Source organism: Apodemus sylvaticus, chromosome 2 (genome assembly GCF_947179515.1).
Source record: "Apodemus sylvaticus chromosome 2, mApoSyl1.1, whole genome shotgun sequence".
In the NCBI taxonomy this organism is placed as follows: domain Eukaryota; kingdom Metazoa; phylum Chordata; class Mammalia; order Rodentia; family Muridae; genus Apodemus; species Apodemus sylvaticus.
In genome coordinates, this window is record NC_067473.1 from 160,337,311 (window position 1) to 160,358,694 (window position 21,384).

The 21,384-nt window shown below is 48.8% G+C and overlaps 1 protein-coding gene across 1 annotated transcript in view; it reads left to right on the top strand.

Moving 5' to 3' along the window:
* Lpcat3 (lysophosphatidylcholine acyltransferase 3) overlaps positions 1 to 21,384 on the top strand; it is a 41,885-nt gene that overhangs the window by 18,775 nt on the left and 1,726 nt on the right. The window contains exons 2-9 of the mRNA XM_052174815.1: positions 16,824 to 16,931; positions 18,033 to 18,139; positions 18,821 to 18,914; positions 19,074 to 19,111; positions 19,483 to 19,661; positions 20,324 to 20,432; positions 21,034 to 21,120; positions 21,214 to 21,380. Coding sequence (XP_052030775.1) covers positions 16,824 to 16,931; positions 18,033 to 18,139; positions 18,821 to 18,914; positions 19,074 to 19,111; positions 19,483 to 19,661; positions 20,324 to 20,432; positions 21,034 to 21,120; positions 21,214 to 21,380 — 889 coding nt within the window. The remainder of the gene's footprint in view (positions 1 to 16,823; positions 16,932 to 18,032; positions 18,140 to 18,820; positions 18,915 to 19,073; positions 19,112 to 19,482; positions 19,662 to 20,323; positions 20,433 to 21,033; positions 21,121 to 21,213; positions 21,381 to 21,384) is intronic.

Here is a 21,384-nt window from a genome sequence, read left to right on the forward strand (position 1 = left end):
CAACCAGAGCTACAGCTGCAGACAGACAGACAGACAGCAAGCCTACAGCCTTGCACCTAAAGGAAGCACTTGGTTTTTCTGGCATGTCTGAGTTGCTAGCATCACAGCTCTCTCCCTCGGGGGACCGTGACTGAGTAAAAGGACGATTACACTCGTGTGCAGACGCTGACGTGGTGGTGGATCTGCCTGCGTGGCAGCCAGGTGTCCAGAGACGAGCAGGTGCACAGCGTGTCCAGAGCGGATCCCTCCATAAAAGGCTGGAGGGTCTGTGTCTGTGCAAGACTCATTCACAACCCTCCTCACAATGGTGGATAATCTTAGGACTTGTTTATTCCTGAAATCCTCCATTCAGTATTGTTGATGGCAAAATTTCATTTAGTAACTGAAATCAGTAAAAGCCGAGAAAACCCGACCTCATTGAAAGTTTTTTCTGTTTATTATTAGTGGAGGGTGTGCATGGCAGTCATGTGGGGCTCAGAGGACAATTTTGTGGAGTCTGGTCACCTGCCACCTGTAGGTAGGTTCTGGGGACTGAACTTAGGTCGTCAGGCTAGTGCAGCCAAGGCCTTTACCCACCAAGCTATCTCTGCAGCTCAAGCATTTTCTATTAATCTGCAGGAAGGCCTGCAGGATGGCTGCTATCTTCCCTAGTGCAGAAATGGATGTGATGAGGTACAAAGAATGCTGGTGACTTTCTCGGGTTGTAGATCTGAATCTTGACTGGACCACTCGGATTCCAGAGTCCAGATAATCTGGCTACCACATGCTTTAGTAATTTGCAGAGAATTAAAATGTGGTTCAGTGCCCCCATTAATAGTGCCAGGTGGGACATTGACCTTTGCCAGGGTGCAGATACAGTCTCTCAGTGATGCCTCAAAATCAGACCAAGTGTCTGTTGTCACTCTTCTGCTGAGATGGAGAGATGATGTTGTGTCGCCCCATGCATACCAAGCATGAGGCATTGCTTTTGCCATCTGATGAGCTGGGAAGTGCTCCTGAGGGGGCACTCAGGATGGCTTTCCCTGTACTACACTAAGCTGGTGTTGGGAGACCCTAACTCCTGAGTCAGCAAGTTCCTCATTCAGGAGGTCTAGCATTCCGCTTTTGTTGATACCGGTTAGGCCGCCACATTTCTGGATTAGCCGTTAGCATTGAAGTGGACAGACTGGCTTCCTAAGAGCACTTGGCTTCAATGGAGCAAGTAAAAAAACACTCTTGGTGGGGCTGTGGGGAAATCAGGGTTTAGGTTGTTTTGATACATTGAGGAACTAAAAACTGAAACAGGCCTCATGTAGCCCGGATTGTTGTCAAAGGCTGTCCTAAAACTTCTGATCCTCCTGCCTCTCTTCCCAAGCACTGCAGTTTGCAGAGGTACACTGTCTATCTGTGGCGTTAAGGAATACGTCTTAAAATTCACAGAAATGCTTTTCCTTTTCCACTGTCCCTCACTCCATCTTCGGGATATCCCCCAGCACCGGGTGTGGTGGTACACACCAGTTATCCCACAGTCCCAGCACTAGAGAGGCAGGAGGATCCAGAGTCTAAGAGTTGAGGGATAGCTTTAGTTTATCTTAAGTTCCAGGCCAGCATGCTCTGCATACCAAGATCCTGTCTCTAAAATGAGTAAGACAAGTCATCATCAAATCTCCAGCCACGTGCCGTAGCTTAGTTACCACCAACTCGCTTGCTGCTGGCCAGCTGTGCCGTGGTGGCAATCCCCGATACTGCTACTGCGACATAGTAGTCATGAGACTGTCTCCTTCCCTCTGCTCTTCATCTTAGGACACTTTCCATCACTCGTCCTAGTCCTTAGTCCCTTATCACTGTTAAAAGATACTAAAGATACTCAAGCCCAGGGTATTGCTATAGAGTCGAGACAGAATAGAGTACCCGTTCATTCTAGAAGAACAGAGTACAGGGAGATGCTTATGTGTAGCATTAAAATGAAATCATCTGTTTTAAGATTTACTATATATGTTGCCCAAGCTGACCTTAAATTCATGGGCTCAGACCATTGAGCTTCCCAGCTAGCTGGGACTACAGCACGTGCCACCCACACTTCATCCACCCTAAAATAAGATTTTTTTTTTATAACATATTTAAGCAGGGCGTTAAGCAAGCATAAAAATGCATGAGCGTGTGCATGTGAACAGAGCTGGATTTAGACTGTTGTCTAAAGACCAGGGAATGTAGCCGGCATTTTAAAGGGGAACAGTTATTTATCAATGACACCACTCCCAGGTCACTGCCAAGTTCCAAGGCTGGTGACAAGAGGAGCAGAACTGAGTCAGGCGGGGCGGGGTCTACCGCGAGCCACGCTCTGTTCACCAGTGCACCAGTCATCCCCTTTGGGGCTCAGTTTCTTATCTGCCTAATGAAGGGTTTGATCTGTAAGGTTTCTGCAGTTTGAGGAATCTGTGACTCAGCTGAAGATATGTAAGGTTACAATAGTGCAGAGCTAGGGTGGCACCCCGCCCAGGCTGCTGGGCAGGCTTCATCTGGTGATCAAAAGGAATCTGTTGAGCACATCCAGAGATGAGCTATGCTGCTTAAATGCCCCTGGTCTACAAGCCTCGCAGCTATAGAGTGGACCAGCACTGAAGCCCAGCACCGGGTTCACAATGGGAACTCATTTAGAAACTTCAGCAGGTCCATCCGGCCTTTCTGCCTCACTTGTCTGTCTGTCTGCCTTTTCTATAATTTCTCTTATATGGGGAATTCTCGTTGTTGGTGAAAGAATGAAAGGGGAAATAAAAGACTTTAAGTGACAGATCTTCAGAGTAAAGAAAAAAAGGCTAAAATTTTATAAAGTATGAAAATATTTGACAAAAACAAACCGAAAAGAAGTCCTATCTGAATGTATCATCTGTGCTTGTGTCCACGGGTGGTGGGGCACACACCTACAATGCCAACATTTAGGAGACAGACACAGGAGAATGGTCAGTTCTTTCAAAGAGAAAAAGCCAGGCCTAGTGGGCCAAGCCCTTAATCCCGGCACCCAGGAGCTGGAGGCAGGCAGTAGTTGTCTAGTGAGTTCTAGGCCAGCCTGGAGCAATGGTTCAGTGGTTAGGAGCTCACTGCTCTCACAGAGGGCTGAGGCTTCCAGCTCCAGCCTCCATGGGCACCTGCGCTTACGTCCACAGACTCCGCACACACAGACACAGAATTAAAAAAAAAATTAGGCTCAGCATGGTGGTGCACTCAGGAGGCAGAAGCAGGCAGATCTCTGTGAGTTTGAGGTCAGCCTTTGTCTACAAAGCAAGTTCCAGGACAGCCTGGGCTACATAGAGAGACCCTGCTGCAACCCCCACCCCAATTTTTTTTTTAAATTAAAGAAAACTGAATGTATACTTATCATGAGTTCAAGAGCACATAGTATAAAGAAGATAGAAAACTGAATGTATACTTATCATGAGTTCAAGAGCACATAGTATAAAGAAGATAGAGGCAGAAGGATGGCTGACAATTTGAGGCCAGCCTAGGCTACATAGCCTAGGTCTAGCCTAGACATGACACTATCACAATAAAATAAAATAAAATGTACTCCTAGAACTCAGGAAGCAAGGCCAAGGGGCCTAACTAGTTCCAGGTCAGCCACTGCTACATAGCAAGACCTTGTCAAAGTGAGGGAAGGGAGGGAGGGAGGCAAGGAGGGAGGGAGAGAAAAAGGCAGGCAGGCAGGCAAGCTGGGTGTGGTGTTGTATGCCTTTCGATTCCAGCATTTGGAAGATAGAGGCAGGAAAATCAGGAATTCATAGTCATGTTTGGCCACTAAGGTAAGTTCTAGACCAGCCTGGGCTCCAATGAGAACTGATAGCTACATAGATAGACACATAGATGATTGATAGATAGATAGATAGATAGATAGATAGATAGATAGATAGATAGATAGATAGATAGACAGAGAGCCTAGCAACAAATGAGCCACGTCGCTCTGCCTTCCCGGGCTATGCTGTGTATCCTGGCAGGTGTGACAGCCATACGTGATTCTGTTGTCTGAAGTATCAGCTTCTATAGAAGAAAGGAAGGAAATGAGAAAATAGCCTGCTTCTATTTCTAGTCCCCTTCTCCAAGGGAGAAGCGGGTTCCGGGTGAGGTCTTGTGGAATGGCTGCTGCTTCTCCTGCCCTGTGCTCTCCTGTTGCCCTGGAGGTGAGTGTCCCTGACTTGGATGTCATGCTGTCCCATCCACAGGGAAAGGTCGGGCACGCTCCTCCCCCCCAGACCCTTTTCTCAAAGTAAAGCCGCCCCCTGGCTCAGGCGCTCATTTCCTGCCCTACTTTTCCTCTCCTGTGAAACAGATGGGACTTCTGTCTTAGAAAAGTTTCATTTCAGCCAGGCGGTGGTGGCGCACGCCTTCAATCCCAGTACTCAGGAGGCAGAGGCAGGTGGATTTCAGAGTTCTAGACCAGCCTGGGCTATAGCATGAGTTCCAAAGAAACCCTGACTTAGAAAACAAAGAGAAACAAAATGTTTTATTTCCTCAGTAGCAAGGCCTTGAAGGACTTCATTTGTAGTCTCCCTTGCTACCTGTCGCTCACCCTCAAGGCCAGCAGATCCTGTCTGCCCATCAAGCTGCCAAGAACTTATCATGAGGCTCTGTAAGGGTTCAATTCCCCACACTGGCTTTTACCTTGGGTGATATATGACAGTTTATATAATTTCATTATTTACTATCTGTCTGTCTATTTTGTACATGAATATACGTGGCATTCATGTAGCATGGCACACATGTGGAGCTTACAGGGATCCCATGCAGTTCATCGGGTTACCCGTGGGGCCACCTCAGTGGTATCCATGACGATTGAGGTGAATGAACTCTCTCCCTAGCTGAGGTGATCTTCTTGCCTCACGTAGAGTAGGTTTGCCTCCTCGTTTTCCTGGGGCCTTGGTTCTTTCTCAGGCTCTTTAGCTCCCACTCCCTTAAATGTAGGCATCTGCCAGCGTTCAGCCTTTGGTCTGCCCTTTGTATCCTCTGTCTGTGTCTTTATCTTTCTTCCTGGTTTTATATATCACTAACAATACCACCGCAGCAACCAATCTCTGTGTCCCTTTGAGTGGTTCCACTTTCTTCCTAACCAACAAGTCCTGCAGCACGCAACCTTGAGATAAGCAGCTTCAAGTCAAGGTACAGATAAACGCCTCAGTGGTCTGGGAACCTCAGAAATCAGTCAACAGAGCAAGGTGCAGAAGCTGTGCCTTCCTCAGAAGCTGGAGTTTGTTCTTTCCTATCTCTCTCATGATCACCCCTGTTTAAAAAAAGGGGTGGAGGTGGCGGGGAGTAGGGAACTAGATGTCAGGTGACCTGACCTGAATCTCAGCACTTAGGAGACAGAGGCAAGCAGATCTCTGAGGTTGAGGCCAGCCTGGTCTACAAAGTAAGTTCCAGGGCACCCAAGGCTACACAGTAAGACCCTGTTTAAAAAACAAAAACTGGGGAGGTTGGGGCTGTTAGAACAACTGGGGAACATACACAAGACCATGGGTTCAATCCCAAGGTGTATACACACACACACACACACACATACACACACACACAAAGGATGTCATGGATTGCCTGGGCTGAAAAACGCATCCCGCGGTTACCGCAGACATAAGCAGCACTGTGTGTGTGTGTCTGTGTATCTGTGTTTGTCTGTGTCCGTGTGTGTCCGTGTCTGTCTGTCTGTCTGTCTGTCTGTCTGTGTGTATCTGTAAGTGACGAACTTGTAGGAGCCCTCTGCCTCATTCATCCATCTTAACCTAGGAATCAGAGAGTGTCATGGGCGGACTTTATTGCAGTGTTTGTTAGAACTGAAAAAGTCTGGACAGGATATACCGGTAATCTGTCATTGGGCAACTGAGGCAGGAGGATTACAACTTTGAGTTATATAGCGTTCCAGTCTTGTCTGAGCTAAATAGCTAGATTCTGTCTCAAAAAGTTAAAAAACCAAACAAACCATACCTTTTTTGATGTTTGGTCAAGGTGATTGGTTTGCCATGCAGTCTGTCAAACTGAAGTACGGTGGCTTAGTTTAATTGGCTTTACTTTTGGCTCAGAGAGTAGGAAGCTCGCACAGTAACAATAAAGGGGAAGTCTGTAAAGGGCTGGCAAGGTGGCGCGGAGACAGGAGTGAGACCCCTGGGATCCGAGCAAGGTGGACAGAGAGCTGATGGCCAGCTTTCTCCTGAGGACCACACAAGCCCAAGTGTGAGCAGGATCACACAAGCACACGTGCGTGCACACAGCTTACGCACAGTAATCATACAGTATAAACATTTTTGAAGATTAAGGAAGATTTCATTCTACAAAATAGAGTGTCAGTGGAGAACACAGCAAGAGTGGGTTTTTTTTTTTTTTATTGTTTTCAGGTTTTTGTTTTGCACAAGTGTTTTGCCTACATGTATGTATATGCACCATGTACATGTGTGGTGCCCACTGAGGTCAGAAGGAGTCATCAGAGTCCCTGGAACTAGAGTTAGAAATGGCTGTGAACTACCACGTGGGTTCTGGGAACTGAACCCAGGTCCTGTGCAAGAAGAACAAATGCTTGTCCTTTGCTGCTGGGCCATCTCCCCAGCCCCGGAAGGGAGATTTTAGTAGAAAAGACCTGGGGAGAGCTGATGGAAAATGGTCACTTCAGGTTACTTTCCTCGTAAACCAGGGGCAAGGAGAACCAAAAAATAAAATAAAAAAATAAGACTGGTTGCCATGGGATTACTTTAGATTACAGTTATTGTCTGAGCAAGGGAATGCCATCAGGCTAGTTAAGGCTGGCCTGTCAGCTCTCTAACTCTGATGTTTTCTCATGGGCTTTATCTAGTGTATTTAAACTAGCTGTCAGAGGCCCCTCTGCAAAAGAAGGCTTGAGACGCTAGGCCCAGCCGGCAGCTCCAGGAGTCAGGAGGCAAACGGAGCTTGCTGGGCACTTAGAGCTGGGACAGGGACAGGTTCACCCGAGTACCACTCCTGGCCACAGTGCAGAGCCTGGTCACAGACGCAGAACCCAGTCACAGAATCCGGTCACAGCGCAGAGCCTGGCCACCTCCTGCTTACTGTTGCACTGGGCTGGGTGGAGCTGCACCTTGGGGCAGCAGCCGGCCCTTCCCGTGCTGCAGTTGCTGACTGCAAGAGAGTGTTTCTGGATATCTTTGCTCAAGCAGGAGTCCAAAAGTGGCAGGGTGGCAGGTGGCCCCCGGGTCACCGGCTCTGTCCTGAGGTCCTGTTCCAGCCCTTGTACAAGTTGCTCCTGCACCCCAACAAGGTCTTTTTGAGATTATTTTCACATTGGGAAATCTGCAAGTGTATGAACTCATCTTTCACGCACTTCCTGTTTTGTTGTCTTTACCGCTTCCTCCCTGCAAGTGTCTTAGTCACCCCTTAGGAGTAAACAGTGTTCCTAGCAATCCTGCCATATATATTCCTCTTAATGCTTAGCGCAGTGCTGCTGCTAGCACGTAATGGACACTTAACAATTATCTTACTGGCTATGGAGAGGGTATTGTTTTCAACCATCCAGAGGATACTGCTTGAGACTGGTGTGGTATATACAGTAGGAATAAAGTAGGCAACAATCTCTGCCTCCAAAGACTGAGAAAGACAGACGGATGGACGGACAGGCAGACAATATGTTAGAGAGCAGTGAGTGCCAGCAGGAGAATTAGGCAGAGCACAGGAGGTATAGCATGCGTGGCTAGGATGGTTACAAGGATGGAGAGAAACAGTACAGTAAGATGCTCAGAGAAGACCTCACTGTTAAAATGGCATTTTACTAAATATTTGAAATGCTAAAGAGCCTTACAGAAAGATCATTCCAGGCCAGGAACTCTTAATATGAAGGCTCTAAAACTGGCCCTGTTGGAACATTCCAGAAAGGAGGAGTTTACATCCAGGGCAGATAGGTGAAGGTCAAGGAAAGAGACAAGTCAGAGAGAAGTGGGGCAGAGAGCATGACGGTACGCTGCATGTTCTGGTTGGACTTTGCCCTGGGATTAGCCATCGCAGGGTTTCCAGCATATGACTGACTGGATAGCATCACTATCTGACTCACGACTGAATCCTCTGGATGCTGCAGTAGCCGCAGGGATGCCACTCGGAAGGTGACTAATTAAAATGGAGCCTTGACCCGGGGAAGCACTAGAGGTGAAGAGATGTGGGCAGAATCTTGATTTACTTTCAGGGTAGGACCTACAGAATTTGCTGATTCAGGGAAGGAAGTTAGAGACCATGGCAGGGTTTTAGTTCTGAGAAACAGAAAAGTTGCAGTCTGAAATGTGGAAGTGGCCAGGCATGGTGGAGCAGGCCTTTGAGATCCCAGCCCTTGGGAGGCAGAGGCAGAAGCAGAGGCAGATGGTTCTCTGAGTCTGAGGCCAGCCAAGGCTAGATAGTGAGACCTTGTCTTAAAGCAGAAATCAGATAAAGGGAGAGAGGCCCCAAGAGGGGAAGGCTTGCTGTGGGGCAGCTCAGCTTGTGCCTGGTGGGTCCAGGGTGTCCCTGTGCAGGCACCCAGCCACACTAGATGCCAAGCAAGTATTACACATGGAAATCGGAGCGGCGTCTAGGCTAGAGACGGCATCTGATGGCGTAAACATGACCCTATGGATGGATTAGACTGTATAACTAGATGGGATCACTGGACCTGTCACCATTCAGGCAGAGGTGACAAAGCTACAGTAGATACAGTACTTCATTACTTAGACTGTATCTCAAAAAGACTAGCTCCACACAGCCTGAAGTGCCGGGGAAGCGGCAGGAGAGGCATTAGACCCACTGCCTCACTCTGGGGTCCCCAGATCTTCTACCAGTGCCGCCACCGTGCCTTAACTTACACAGGGCATGAAACACTGCAATCCTAGAAACCCCAAGGCTGAAACAACAGGATCGTAAGTAAGCCGAAGCCCGGCCTGGGCAGCAGAGTGGACTGGGTCTGCCAGCTGGATGGCACACAGGCCCGACAGCCTGAGTCCATTGCTCAAAACCCACGTAAAGGTAGAAGGAGAGAACGGTGTCACTGAACTGTCCTCTGTGTTCACCATGGCACACAAGTGCCAACAGTGACGAATGGCTCAGCAAAATAATGGTAAGGGAGATGTGTTAGAGTGCTTGCCTAGCATCTGTAAGGCCCGAGGTTCAGACTTCAGCACCTAGGAAGGCGGAAAGGAGTAATATAATCTACAGGAAGGAGCTGGGAGATGGCCCGGAAGCTAACGCACACGCTGTGCATCCCTGAGATGTGTAGCATCCCTGAAGCCATGGAAATGGCCAGAAGAGGAAGTGAGCGCACTTGGTACTCTGTCCGCAGCGTGTCTGGGTGAGGAAGCAGGGACACTGTGAAAGGCTGCTGAAGGTCACTCGCTAACTGTTGGCCAGACACAAGCTATAAAGTATGTGGGGCTGCAGGGCCGGCTCAGCAGCTCAGTGTACCTGTCGCTCTTGCAGAGGACACAGGTTCAGTTCCCAGCACCCCATGATGGCTCACAACTCCCCAACTCCAGTTCCAGGGGGTGCTGTGCTGCCCCCTGCAGGCACCCAGCACACACATATCTACAAACATATACATGAAAACACTTTGAGTATATGAAGTATAGAGGAGAGTACATTATCAGATTTCCAAAGACAAACAATACAAAACATAAGGTCTGATATTCAGCATATATAGTAACCTGCCAAAAGGGAGTCTAAGCCCTACATGCCACTGTGGTCTGAAGGAGACACTTAACTAAATTTTGAAGAAAAGAATTTTTTTTTTTTAAGATTTATCTTATGTAGATGAGTATACTATAGCTGTCTTCAGACACACCAGAAGAGAGCGTCAGATCCCATTACAGATGGTTGTGAGCCACCGTGTGGTTGCTGGGAATTGAACTCAGGACCTTGAAGAACAGTCAGTGCTCTTAACTGCTAAACCATCTCTCCAGCCCTTTTGTAGAGATTCTTCGGGGAGCTATTCCACACAAAAGGAGCTGACAAGGCCCCGTGGACAGCTATGAAAGACCTAGAGCATGTCTGGGTAAACCACACAGGTCTGTTTTAACTGAGGGGAAAGGTGGGGACAAGAGGGCATTGGCTAGAAATGTAGTGCAGAAAACCGCCCTTAAATTTGAGATTTATGGCTGGCAGGGTGGCTCAGTAGGTAAGGCACTTGCCACCCCTGAGTTTGGTTCCCAGGACCCACATAGATGAAGAAGAGAATAAATTCCACAAGTTGTCCTCTGACCTCCATACATGTACATGCGTAATTCGCCACCTCTCACACACAAAGAAGTAAATATGTTTTCGTCGGGGTTATCATATGATTAAACACCATGGAACAAAACAACTTGGGGAGGAAAGGGTTTATTTGCTTACCCAATAGGCTAGGTCTCAGTCAATCACTAGTTAAGAAAATGCCCCTCAGGCTTGTCTGCGGCCAGATCTTAGGGAGGTGTTTTCTCAGCTGAGGCTCCTCCTCTCTGATGACTTGTGTCGAGTTGACATAAAACTAATCAGCATAAAATGTGAATACACAACGTGAAACTGCAGATACTTGTGAAGCTGAGGCAGGAGGATCACGAGTTTAGGGGAGCCTGCAGCCTAGATAACTTAGTGAGAGCCTGTGTCAGAAAAAATTTTTTTAATATTTATTTTTTAAAAGGCTGGTGTAGTGGCTTAGCAGGGAAAGGTCCTTGCAGCTTAAGCCTGGCCACCTGAGCTTGGTTCCCAGACCCCACACAGAGGTGGAAGAGAACTGACTCCACAAAGTTTTCTTACAGCGCCACGCATTCACACACATTCAGTCCCAATAAACTTTGGTTGGTTGGTTTTGTTTTCTCAAGACAGGGTCTCGCTGTCCTGGAATTCCCTTTGTGCACCAGGCTGGCCTCAAACTCAGAGATCCTCCTGCCTCTGCCTCCTGAGTGCCTGGCTATAATAGACTTTTTTTTTTTTTTTTAAGTAAAAGAGGCTGGAGATAGCTCAGTACTAGAGCATGTGCCCAGTGTAACCAGTTAGCGTCTCTATGTCCACCCCACTTCTCCAATAATTACACAGAGGCTTCTTTACTTAGGAATGAATGCCTAGGCCTTAAGCTAGGCCTGTTCCCCAGCTAGCTCATAACTCAGTTAACCTGTTCATACCTTGGCATGTGGCTGGTTACCTCTCCTCAGTTTCATGCATCCAGCTTCCTCCAAGTGGGGATGTTGGGATGGTGAATTCTCCTGCACCTGATTACTTCCCAGAGTGTACCTCCCCCATCCCCCACTGAATGTCCCACCTTCTAATCCTGCCTCAGCCTATTGGCCATCAGCTTTTTGTTGACAGGTGATGCTTTTACACAGCTACACCTAGGGTGCTGGAAGAAGCCCTAAGTCCAACTCCACATTCCACAAATAAACAGTGCTGAAGTTAGAAATTAGGGTGACTGGGAGCCGTCGGTATCCCTGAGATCTGGGTGGTTTGTTTGGGGAGTTTTTGTTCAGTTGTTGCTGCTGATTTTTGGAGACAGGGTCTCAGTGTGTATACCTTGCTGGCCTGGAGCTCACAGCAATTTGCCTGCTTCTGCTTCTCCAGTGCTAGGATTAAAGGTATGGCCCACCATGCTCAGCTGTCTCTGAGGTTTTGAAGCAGGGTTTTTGTGATGTAGTATTGCTAGGTTGTGTGACTGCAAGCAGTTACCAGTAAGAGGCCATTGCTAGGGCTTATGGGTGGGATATAGGGACATAACTGAAACTTATAGCACACATACCCCCCCCCCCACACACACACACAGCAAAAGGAAGAGGGGAGGGGAGGGGAGGGGAGGAGAGGAGAGGAGAAGAGAAAAACGTGTCTGGAGAGACGACGCCGCAGTTAGAGCATTTGTTGCTCTTGCAGATGACCGAGTTTGATTCCCAACACCACATGGTGGCTTCTGTCTGTCTGTAACTCCGGTTCCAGGGATTGGACATTCCTCCTCCGGCCTCCCTGAGCATCAAGTACATACATGTGCACATACATACATGCAGACAGAACACTGTATAAAATAAATCATCTTAGAAAACAGAAGGTGGTTTGTAATTAACAGAGAAGGCAAGAGACGGCTGATTTCGGTAGAAAATCAGCTTTAGTCATACAGCATTTGAGTTAGCATGGAATATCCTACTAAAATCATCCAGGGAGGATCCAGGGGACAGAGGGCTGAAATAAGCAAAGTCAGGGCTGGCATGGATTGGCATAGAGACATCAAGGAGTTTTCCCAGAGGCAATACAGCAAAGATAGAGAAACAGTCTTCAGTGGCAGTGCGGGACAATTCAGCACTTGCCTAGCACCTATGAAGTCCTAGGTTCAGTCCCCGCCACGGGGTGGGGTGGGGTGGGAGGTAGGGTGTGCTGTAGAATTGATATAACAGCTGGCTCAGCACACAGCACTCGGAATCCCACTTTCTTCCTCACATTTGACAAACGTGGATTATTCTTTCTGACGCAGGTCATCAGATCTACTGACTGACCAAATGGGACCATATCATATTCCTGGCAGAGTTCATAAATGGCTAACGGGATGAAAGGCAAAATGTATCAGATTTTAATGAAAACAATTCACTTCTGTTTTCTTCAAATGAAGCACCAAGCCTCTCAACTTTAAGATTAAAGAGTAATTGTACAAGTGTACAGGAAATAAGGAGCTAACACCAACATTGGCAGTGTGACATCCCCGGTCCTGAGCACAACTCATTCAGAAGCACAGAGGCCGCAGGGAATACAGTCTCACCTCACCATGCTGTTAGCCTGCTGAACCTGTAGTCCGTGCGCCTAGCTGCAGCGTGTCAGTACACAGCACATCCTGGATTTTGCGCCCCTTAGAATGAGCTGTGTTCTAACAGGATCCTTGACCTCGGGTGTACATTAGGCCCCGATACTTCACCAGCAATAACCTCCTCCAGCAATCAGGAGACTGAGTTCTACCACCAGTTCTCAGATCCTCTGGGCCAACGTTACTAAAACCTGTTTGGTGAGATTAAACAAAAGACAGTGGCCAGTCAAGGTGAGGATTTCGTTCTCAGCCCATCGTGAGGGTTTTAGTGGTACTGAGGCCTACGGCTCGTGGAATTGTGTGCAGTTCAGTTTTGAAGTACTTGGCCTTCCTTCCGGTTAGACTCTGTCGGGCAAGCAGGTGTCTCCGTGCTCCACGTGCACCCACAACTCGTGGGTGATGGTTGCCACTCTAGCAAGTAAGTACTAGTTCCCACAAAGAAAGAATGACGACTTGGAAACAGCTTGTAGGGCACCACTCTCCCTGAAAACAGCTCCTCCCTGAAGGGGTGACCCAGCTGCCAAGCTCTAAAGCCTGCTGTGCTGGGCAGCGGCCAAGAGCAAGGTTCAGTGTTTACATACCCACCGTGGGCCTGGGTTGTCCCAGCAACTCACCCAGCACAGTTCATCCCGTCCTCCCCTTGGCAGCGTCCGAGCCAGCTTTGCCCTTCACCTCTCGTGGTCTCGGTGTTCTGGGTAACCCAGCTTGCTCTGTTCTTTTTAATTTCCTGCCAGTTCCTCAACTTCTCACATGCTTCCTAGTCTGCAGCTGAACTTGACCTGTCTGGGACCAAGCAACCTGCACTCCTCCCAACGTCCCAAACCAGGAGGCAGCAGCCAGGTCCCCTGCAGCAGCCAGAACCCAAGCTAGCAGGCCTGTATGCTGCTGTCTGCGGGAGCACACCCAAGACCCTGGCTCTTATGCATGCTTTCTTGGTCTTATAAAATTATGCTTTCTCTATTCCCTGGTAAGTTAGAAATAGGAGAAGGGACTATTCTTGGAAGGCCGGTTGAAAGCTCAAGAAGTGACCATTGACCCCAGAATAGCAAGGGAAAGGACAGGAAAAAAAATAAGAAGTGGACATGAGAACTCAGAATTCAGGAGAGTGCGTCCTGTAGAGTTGAGGCAGCTTCCCACACCCCAGAGGGCAGGAAGACAGCACGGCTCCACTCTAAAATAGCAATGGCCGGTATTATCAAGAAATGCTAAGTTAGGGCTGGGAGAGTACAAACCCAGGGTGACCCAGGCAGGGTAGGGAAGCCAGCAGTGCTGGCAGTCAGGAGGCGGGGTGGGATTAGGAATTAAAGGCCAGCCTCGGCTATAAAACACATTCAGGCAATCTGGGATTCATTAGGTTCTATTCTTAAAAAGCAGAAAACTTTAAATTCTCTTCAACTGAAGGGGGCAGAGAAATGAATTATGTTCCTTAGTTTTGGTACATCTTACATGGTTAAAAGTTTTAGAACTCAAAAACATTAATTCTACCTATCCAGAATTTGTGACAGAATCTTCTGGCTCAGCCTCCTACCAGAATTCAACCCCTAGGACCTGTGTAATGGTGGAAGAGAATGAACTCTAAAGCTGCTGTCTGATTTCAAACACTGGCTGTGCACATACACGTGCATGCACACACACGCGCGCGGATATACAATTTTATATATATATATATTTATATATATATTATTGTTGTTTGGTTGATTGGTTTTTTTTGAGACAGGGTTTGTCTGTATAGCCCTGGCTGTCCTGGAACTCACTCTGTAGACCAGGCTAGCTTCGAACTCAGAAATCCACCTGGCTCTGCCTCCCAAGAGGCATGTGCCACCACTTTAAAAAATATTTTTTTTTTAAAAGTAAAAGGTTTTAGGAGGCCGGGCATGGTGGTGCACGCCTGTAATCCCAGCACTTGGGAGGCAGAGGCAGGCAGATTTCTGATTTTGAGGCCAGCCTGGTCTACAGAGTGAGTTCCAGGACAGCCAGGGCTACACAGAGAAACCCTGTCTCAAAAAAACAAACAAACAAACAAGGCAACTATCCAGTTTCATATAACACATCACTGGTGATGAAGGTGCTCTGAGGATAAAGCTTATGAGTTCAAGGCCTTTCTAGGCTGTAGAGAGTTCAGGTCTGCTTGGGGAACCTTCTTAAGACCCCCACCTCAAAACAATGAACTGCGAACAGAGGCCTGGGGATTTAACACAGTGGTAGACAACTCTTGTAGCGTGTGGGGCTCTGGGTTCAGTCCTCATACTGTAAATAACAACATAACTGAGCATTTTGTTTTATGGATCGACCCTTTTGAAGCTGCTGGGCGACAGTGGCACACACCTTTGATCCCAACACTTGGAAGGTAAAGGCAGGCAGATAATTGTGAGTTCGAGACCACCCTGATCTACAGAGTGAATTCTAGGGCTAGAAACCCTGTCTTGGAAAAAAAAATGAAAGAAATTGCAATTACCACACACTCAAAATTACATATGCCAGTGATAAAACTAACAATGTTTTTTATTTTAATTACTTTATTACATTTACTTAGTTGTACGTGCACACACACACACATGTGCTAGTCAGAAGCCAACTTGCAGGAGTTGGTCCTCTCTCTCTCTCTCTCTCTCTCTCTCTCTCTCTCTCTACCTCTCAGTCCCCAGGAATCAGGTTTAGTGATAAGCGCTCCTCCCGCTCAGCCATCGCCCTGACTTGACATTTTATATTTTAAAAGCAAGAACCACAGCCATTGTAAACCACAACCAACCCTGGAACACTGTACAGTGATAGAAGAGGCAAGGTGTCCTTTCAGAAAACCAAGACTGACTCCACACACACCCCAGTGCAGGCATGTCAGCGAGGCCGTTGGCTGTGCTCTCTTTGGTCAGGGATAGAATGCACTGGCCCTTTCTGATCACTTGTCCAGCCCTTGGCAATGCAGAACTCTATGGCCCTTTCTGAGCTCCCCCAAGAGTTTGCTCAGAGTCCTTGGATCACATCCTGAATTAAGCTTGGAAGACATTGTCTAGTGTTCCAAAACAAGCTCTATAAATTGGTTGATTCTCAAGCAAGCCCACTTCATAGCCCAGAGTTCATTTAGATCTGTCTTCTCCGAAGGCTGAGGGGTGCTATCCTCACAGGACAGATCACAAAGTGTAAAATACTGTTTCTGAGTGTAGTGGGCATCTTTTCTTTGGTTTGGGTTTTTGTCTTATCTGAATTTGTTTGTTTATGTCGGCTTCTTTCTACCTAGGCTAGTCTGGCCTCATTTGGTCCATAGACGATGTAACTCTGTGAACTTCTGATACTTGGGACTGCACCTCCCAAGTATTGGGATTATAACTGTGTACCACTGTGTCTAGTTTCATGCACTAGAGATCAAACCCAGAGCTTTGAGCGTGCTAGGCAAGCACTCTAACAACTGAGGGAGATCCCTAGCCCTTGTTAGGGTTTTCAAACAGAACTTGCCATGGAGGCCCGGCCTGCCAGGTAGTCACGGTGTGGCCCGAGCTGGCCTCAGACTTGAATCTCCTGTCTCGGCATCCTGAGTGCTGAGATTATGGGTGCTGGTCACTTCCTCAATAGTTGGTAGGTATAAATGAAAGAAAGTCCTGGGATTCCATTTCATGTTGCTTCAGTTAATAATACTTGAGTTCTAGCCATGCGCCTTTAGTCCCAGCACTCGGCAGGTGGATCTCTGCGAGCTCATGGTCTACAAAGTGAGTTCCACGACAGAGAAACTCCGACTTAGGAAAACAAAGTCAAAACCAAAAACCTTGCAGTTCTAAATGTGTATTACAAATAACAAACGCTTGATTTGTGGGAGTACTATTCTGTCTTCTCTGTTAGCGTCCGTATAATGGTTTGTTTTTGAGGGCCAGTGAGATGGTTCAGTGGGTAGAGCATTTGTCAAGTAAGCCTTCTGGAAGACCTAAATTTGATCCCCGAGTCCCACATAAGGTTGGAGAGAGCAAGGTTGTGGTCTAACCCTGCAGCATGAGTGTACACACACACACACACACTTTTTTTGATCCTGTTGTTTCCCTCTCTGATTCACCAGGCATGAGTAACCTCTTCCTCTTTTCCTCCTGTCTAGGCTACCCGTTGGCTCTGTTTTATCGGCATTACCTTTTCTATAAGGACAGCTACCTCATCCATCTCTTCCACGCCTTCACAGGCCTCTCGATTGCTTATTTCAACTTTGGTAAGTGAGTGGGTTCAGCAGGGATGCCGCCCTGAGAAGAAACCTGGGGAGGGGTGGACTGGGGGGGGGGGTCCCCTGAGACAAGCTCGCGCATTAGCAAGAGTTAGCTCTTAGAAAGCTTTGCAAAAAGAGCATTCAGTCAATAGGAACACAACTTCATTGTTCTTTGTTTTCTTCTTACATTTCCTTACTAATAATAATATTTGGAGACAGAGAAAAAATATATTTGGGAGTCAGGAAGGTGGCCCAGCAGTCAAGGGTATTCTCTTTTCCAAAGGACCCCAGTTCGGCCTAGCACTCACGCTAGATGGCTCAAAACCCCCCGTGACTCCAGTTCCAGGGGAATCTGAGGGGATTTGAGGCCCTCATAGCCACACAGACACATACATGCATACGCACGCACACACACACACACACACACACACACACACACACACGCACACATAAATAAAAATATTTTCAAAGATGTGGAAAAACAGTATATTAAATAATTCATAATAAGGTAACATATCAAATCTAAGTATGTACATTGTTATGTGCCAGTCAAGTTAACTTAGTGCTCCGCACTGTGGTGCACAGCTGCAATCCCAGCACTCAGGAAGCAGAGGGGGCCAGCTTGGTCTGTGTAACGAGTTCCAGGCCCATCAGGGCTACATAGTGAGACCCTGTCTCAATAATAATAACATGATGATAACAGTAATTAGGACTATTTAGAGCTGGCTCAACAGGGAAAAGCACATGCTCTCACATGGTGGATGAAGATAACAAATCTTCTCTAGTTGCCCTTTGACCTCTGTACTTACCATGGCACACCTACACATAAAATTTATTTATTTTGAGACAGTGTCATGTAACCCGGGCTGACCTTAAACTGTGAAGGAGGTCATCTTGCTCCTCCTGTCTCTCCCTCCCAAGTGCTAGATGGCAGGCCTGGTCCAGTAGAGCTGGGGATTGAACCCAGGGCCGCCTGCATGCCGGGCAGACACTCCACCAGCCGAACCCATGCCCACTTCCAACGCTGCCTACTGTGTTCTCTGGGACTCTCCAGAGGAAGGGGCACCGCGCCACGGTCCTAAGTGCTGCTCTCTTCTCTGCACCCAGGCCACCAGTTCTACCACTCCTTGCTATGTGTCGTGCTTCAGTTCCTCATCCTGCGACTCATGGGCCGCACCGTCACTGCCGTTTTCACTACCCTTTGCTTCCAGATGGTAAATTGTGCTCAAGCAGCTCAGGTCACATCTGACAGTAGGTGTGGAGAGGGGAAGGTGGGGGAGGCAGCACCAGGACCGAGCTTGCCCTCCCTCCTCCCAGCACTCAGCATCTGACTGTGGGCAGGCCACAGGCCACAGGCCGACTGGAGCAGTGACTCACTCCTGGCCTCCTGGCTATGCCAGCAGGGTTCCTTGGTTCTCACTAGTTAGCCCAGCTGCCCATGAGTTACAACCAGTTTAGAGTGAGCTGCAGTATCCAAGCAGGTAAACGTCCATCCAATGCTCTAAGCCAACCAGTCCTCACTGAGGTAGCGATGCCCCCATTTGTGGGATTTATTTATTTATTGAGATGGGTCTCACTGTGTGGCCAAGGCAGCTTTAAACTCTACAGCTCAAGCTGGCTTCAGTCTCTCTAGTGCCAGGATTCTAGGTCTGCACCCGCAGGCCTGGCTCAGAGATAGGAAGGCCCAGAAGAGGAAAGGGAAGGGATACAGGGGATTGCAGAGCCAGGGGAAATGAAATCGGCCGTGGTGGCAGAGGTGGAAGGCTAAGAGGAGGTGGTGGTGGAAGGCTAAGAGGAGGATTATGACTTAGAGGCCATAGACTGCCACAAGGGGGAGGGAGGGCAGAAGGCAAAGGGAGAAAGGTGTACAATGGTGAAGACGTCCCCTCTCCTAGGCCTACCTTCTTGCTGGGTATTACTACACAGCCACTGGTGACTACGATATCAAGTGGACAATGCCACATTGTGTCTTGACACTGAAGCTAATTGGTAAGTGGAAAGGTAGCCTTCCTCCTTTACAGCTGGGCCCTTCTCCCACCCACCGAGCCAAAATAAACCATACCAATGTTCCCACGCTGCTCCTGGCTACAGTCCGTCCAGAGACCACATCCTCATGTCTGCCCTCCCTCCCCTTCTCTCTCTGCTCAGGGCTGTCTATTGACTACTATGACGGAGGCAGAGACAGGGTAAGTGTCCACACTGGCAGAGGCTAGAGGTTAACTGGAGGGGCAGGAGGAAAGCTGCTGTTACCAAGACTGGATCTGCACCAGGGCAGGGCCTCTGCCTCGTCCCCTAACCTAGGAGCTATCTTCCAGATAGCAGCTGGGCAAGGACGAACCAGGCTAACTTGTCCAGTCCAGCTCTTGCACAAAGTCCAGAGATGGGTGCCAGCAAGGCATCTGTCACAGCAGCCCCAGGCAGCTGCTGGCTGAGCTACCCCACACATCTTCCCATGACCTCCCACCTCCCACCGCAGAGCTCCAGGCCATGGAGAGCTGAGTGTCTCTGGAGTGAGATCCAAGGCTGTCCTGAACCGTGCATTCTCTTCTTGGCATAGAATTCCTTGTCCCCTGAGCAGCAGAAGTATGCCATACGGGGTGTCCCTTCGCTGCTGGAGGTCGCTGGCTTCGCCTACTTCTACGGGGCCTTCTTGGTAGGGCCTCAGTTCTCAATGAACCACTACATGAAGTTGGTGAGGGGAGAGCTGACTGACGTACCAGGGAAGATGCCCAACAGGTAATCCCCTCTCCTGGCCACGGCCTCTGTGTAGGGATCCCACCCAGTACAACCACCCTGAAGTAACTTTCCTAAAGGTCAGCCCTAGCACACTGACTCGGTTGTCGCAGTGTCACATGGACAATGTCTGTGTGTTCCTCAGGCTAACCTGCCCCAGCCATTCATGCTGACCCTGAAGGACCAGTGTTTTGCCCACAAGTTTGCTCGCTCCTCCCTTCAAAGGCTCCTCTCAGTGAGGGAGACCCTGTTCAATATACAAAAATGTATACAAAAATACAGAACGAGAGATAATGCAAAGGTCACTGGAATCCCCTCACTGGGATCTTGACCCCCGAATTTCAGCAGGAAGTGAAATTGCTCATTGTTCTGTACATGGTTTTAGCCTTACCACTGACTGGCGACCCTGGTAAGTTCTGAGCTCAGTACCACACTGAGGGTAAAGCCTCCGGCACACCGCTCCCTCCTGCCCTCACTCCTGTACCTGGGATTTGTGACTAGCCAAGCACAGAGAGCTGTCTTTCTGGGAAACCGCTCCAGGCACAGGGTTCCTGGTACCACTGCACACAGCAGTTGCCACACCCTGACACACTCCTTTCCGTGACTGCAGGTCAGAGGGTGAAGGGCGAGGCTCTGCTGTCTGTGACCCCATTGTTCCTTTCCAGCACCATACCTGCTCTCAAGCGCCTGAGTCTGGGCCTTGTCTACCTGGTGGGCTACACCCTGCTGAGCCCCCACATCACAGAAGACTATCTCGTCACTGACGACTATGACGTGAGTGCCTGTCAGCACAGCAGTGACTGCTGCCTCACACAGAGGGATGAGCAAAGGGCCCTGTAGGTGATAGAGAAGCAGGCTGTGCCGTCTCAGATGCATGTGGGATTGTGCGAGTCTGTGAGAGTTGGCATGTGCTACCAGGCCATGACCTACATGGACAGACCTGGCAGAGAGCAGCGCCAGGTGCACTTTCCAACTCCCTGCCCTCCCTCTCCTCTCCTTACCGTCAGGTGATTTGGAGCGCAACAGCAGTGGCTCTATGGCCTTTCTTTAGACAGACTTACGGGTTTGTCCAGAGTTCATGCTCCAAGAGAGGAAAGCCGGCTTTTGCCCCTGAGAAGCTCACAGTAGTCCCATATCCATTCTGGGTAGATTTCCCTGGATTTCAGCCTGCGACTATGCAAGTCTGCACACATGCCTAGACTTTGCAGAGGAGGCAGATGCATGCTGGTGCCTCCTGGCTGCTTACAGGCAGCTGGGGGCTCTACTGTCATGGTACACAGAGTGTCAGAACTGATAGGTGTGGTGGAGCCAGCCATCATTAGGGGACTGTGCCATGCCTGTGCCCTCCCTAATGCTCCTGTGCTCTCTTCTCAAGAACCACCCTTTCTGGTTCCGCTGCATGTACATGCTGATCTGGGGCAAATTCGTGCTGTACAAATACGTCACCTGTTGGCTGGTCACTGTAAGTAGGAAAGATCAGTCATATTCAGACAAGCTGGGAAGAGGGCAGGCTGGGAGGCCGAGTGCCGCGAGCCCTAACCATCCTTCCCCTCAGGAAGGCGTGTGCATTTTGTCGGGCCTGGGCTTTAATGGCTTTGAGGAAAATGGGACCGCGAGATGGGATGCCTGTGCCAACATGAAAGTGTGGCTCTTTGAAACCACCCCTCGCTTCAACGGCACCATCGCCTCTTTCAACATCAATACCAATGCCTGGGTAGCCCGGTAA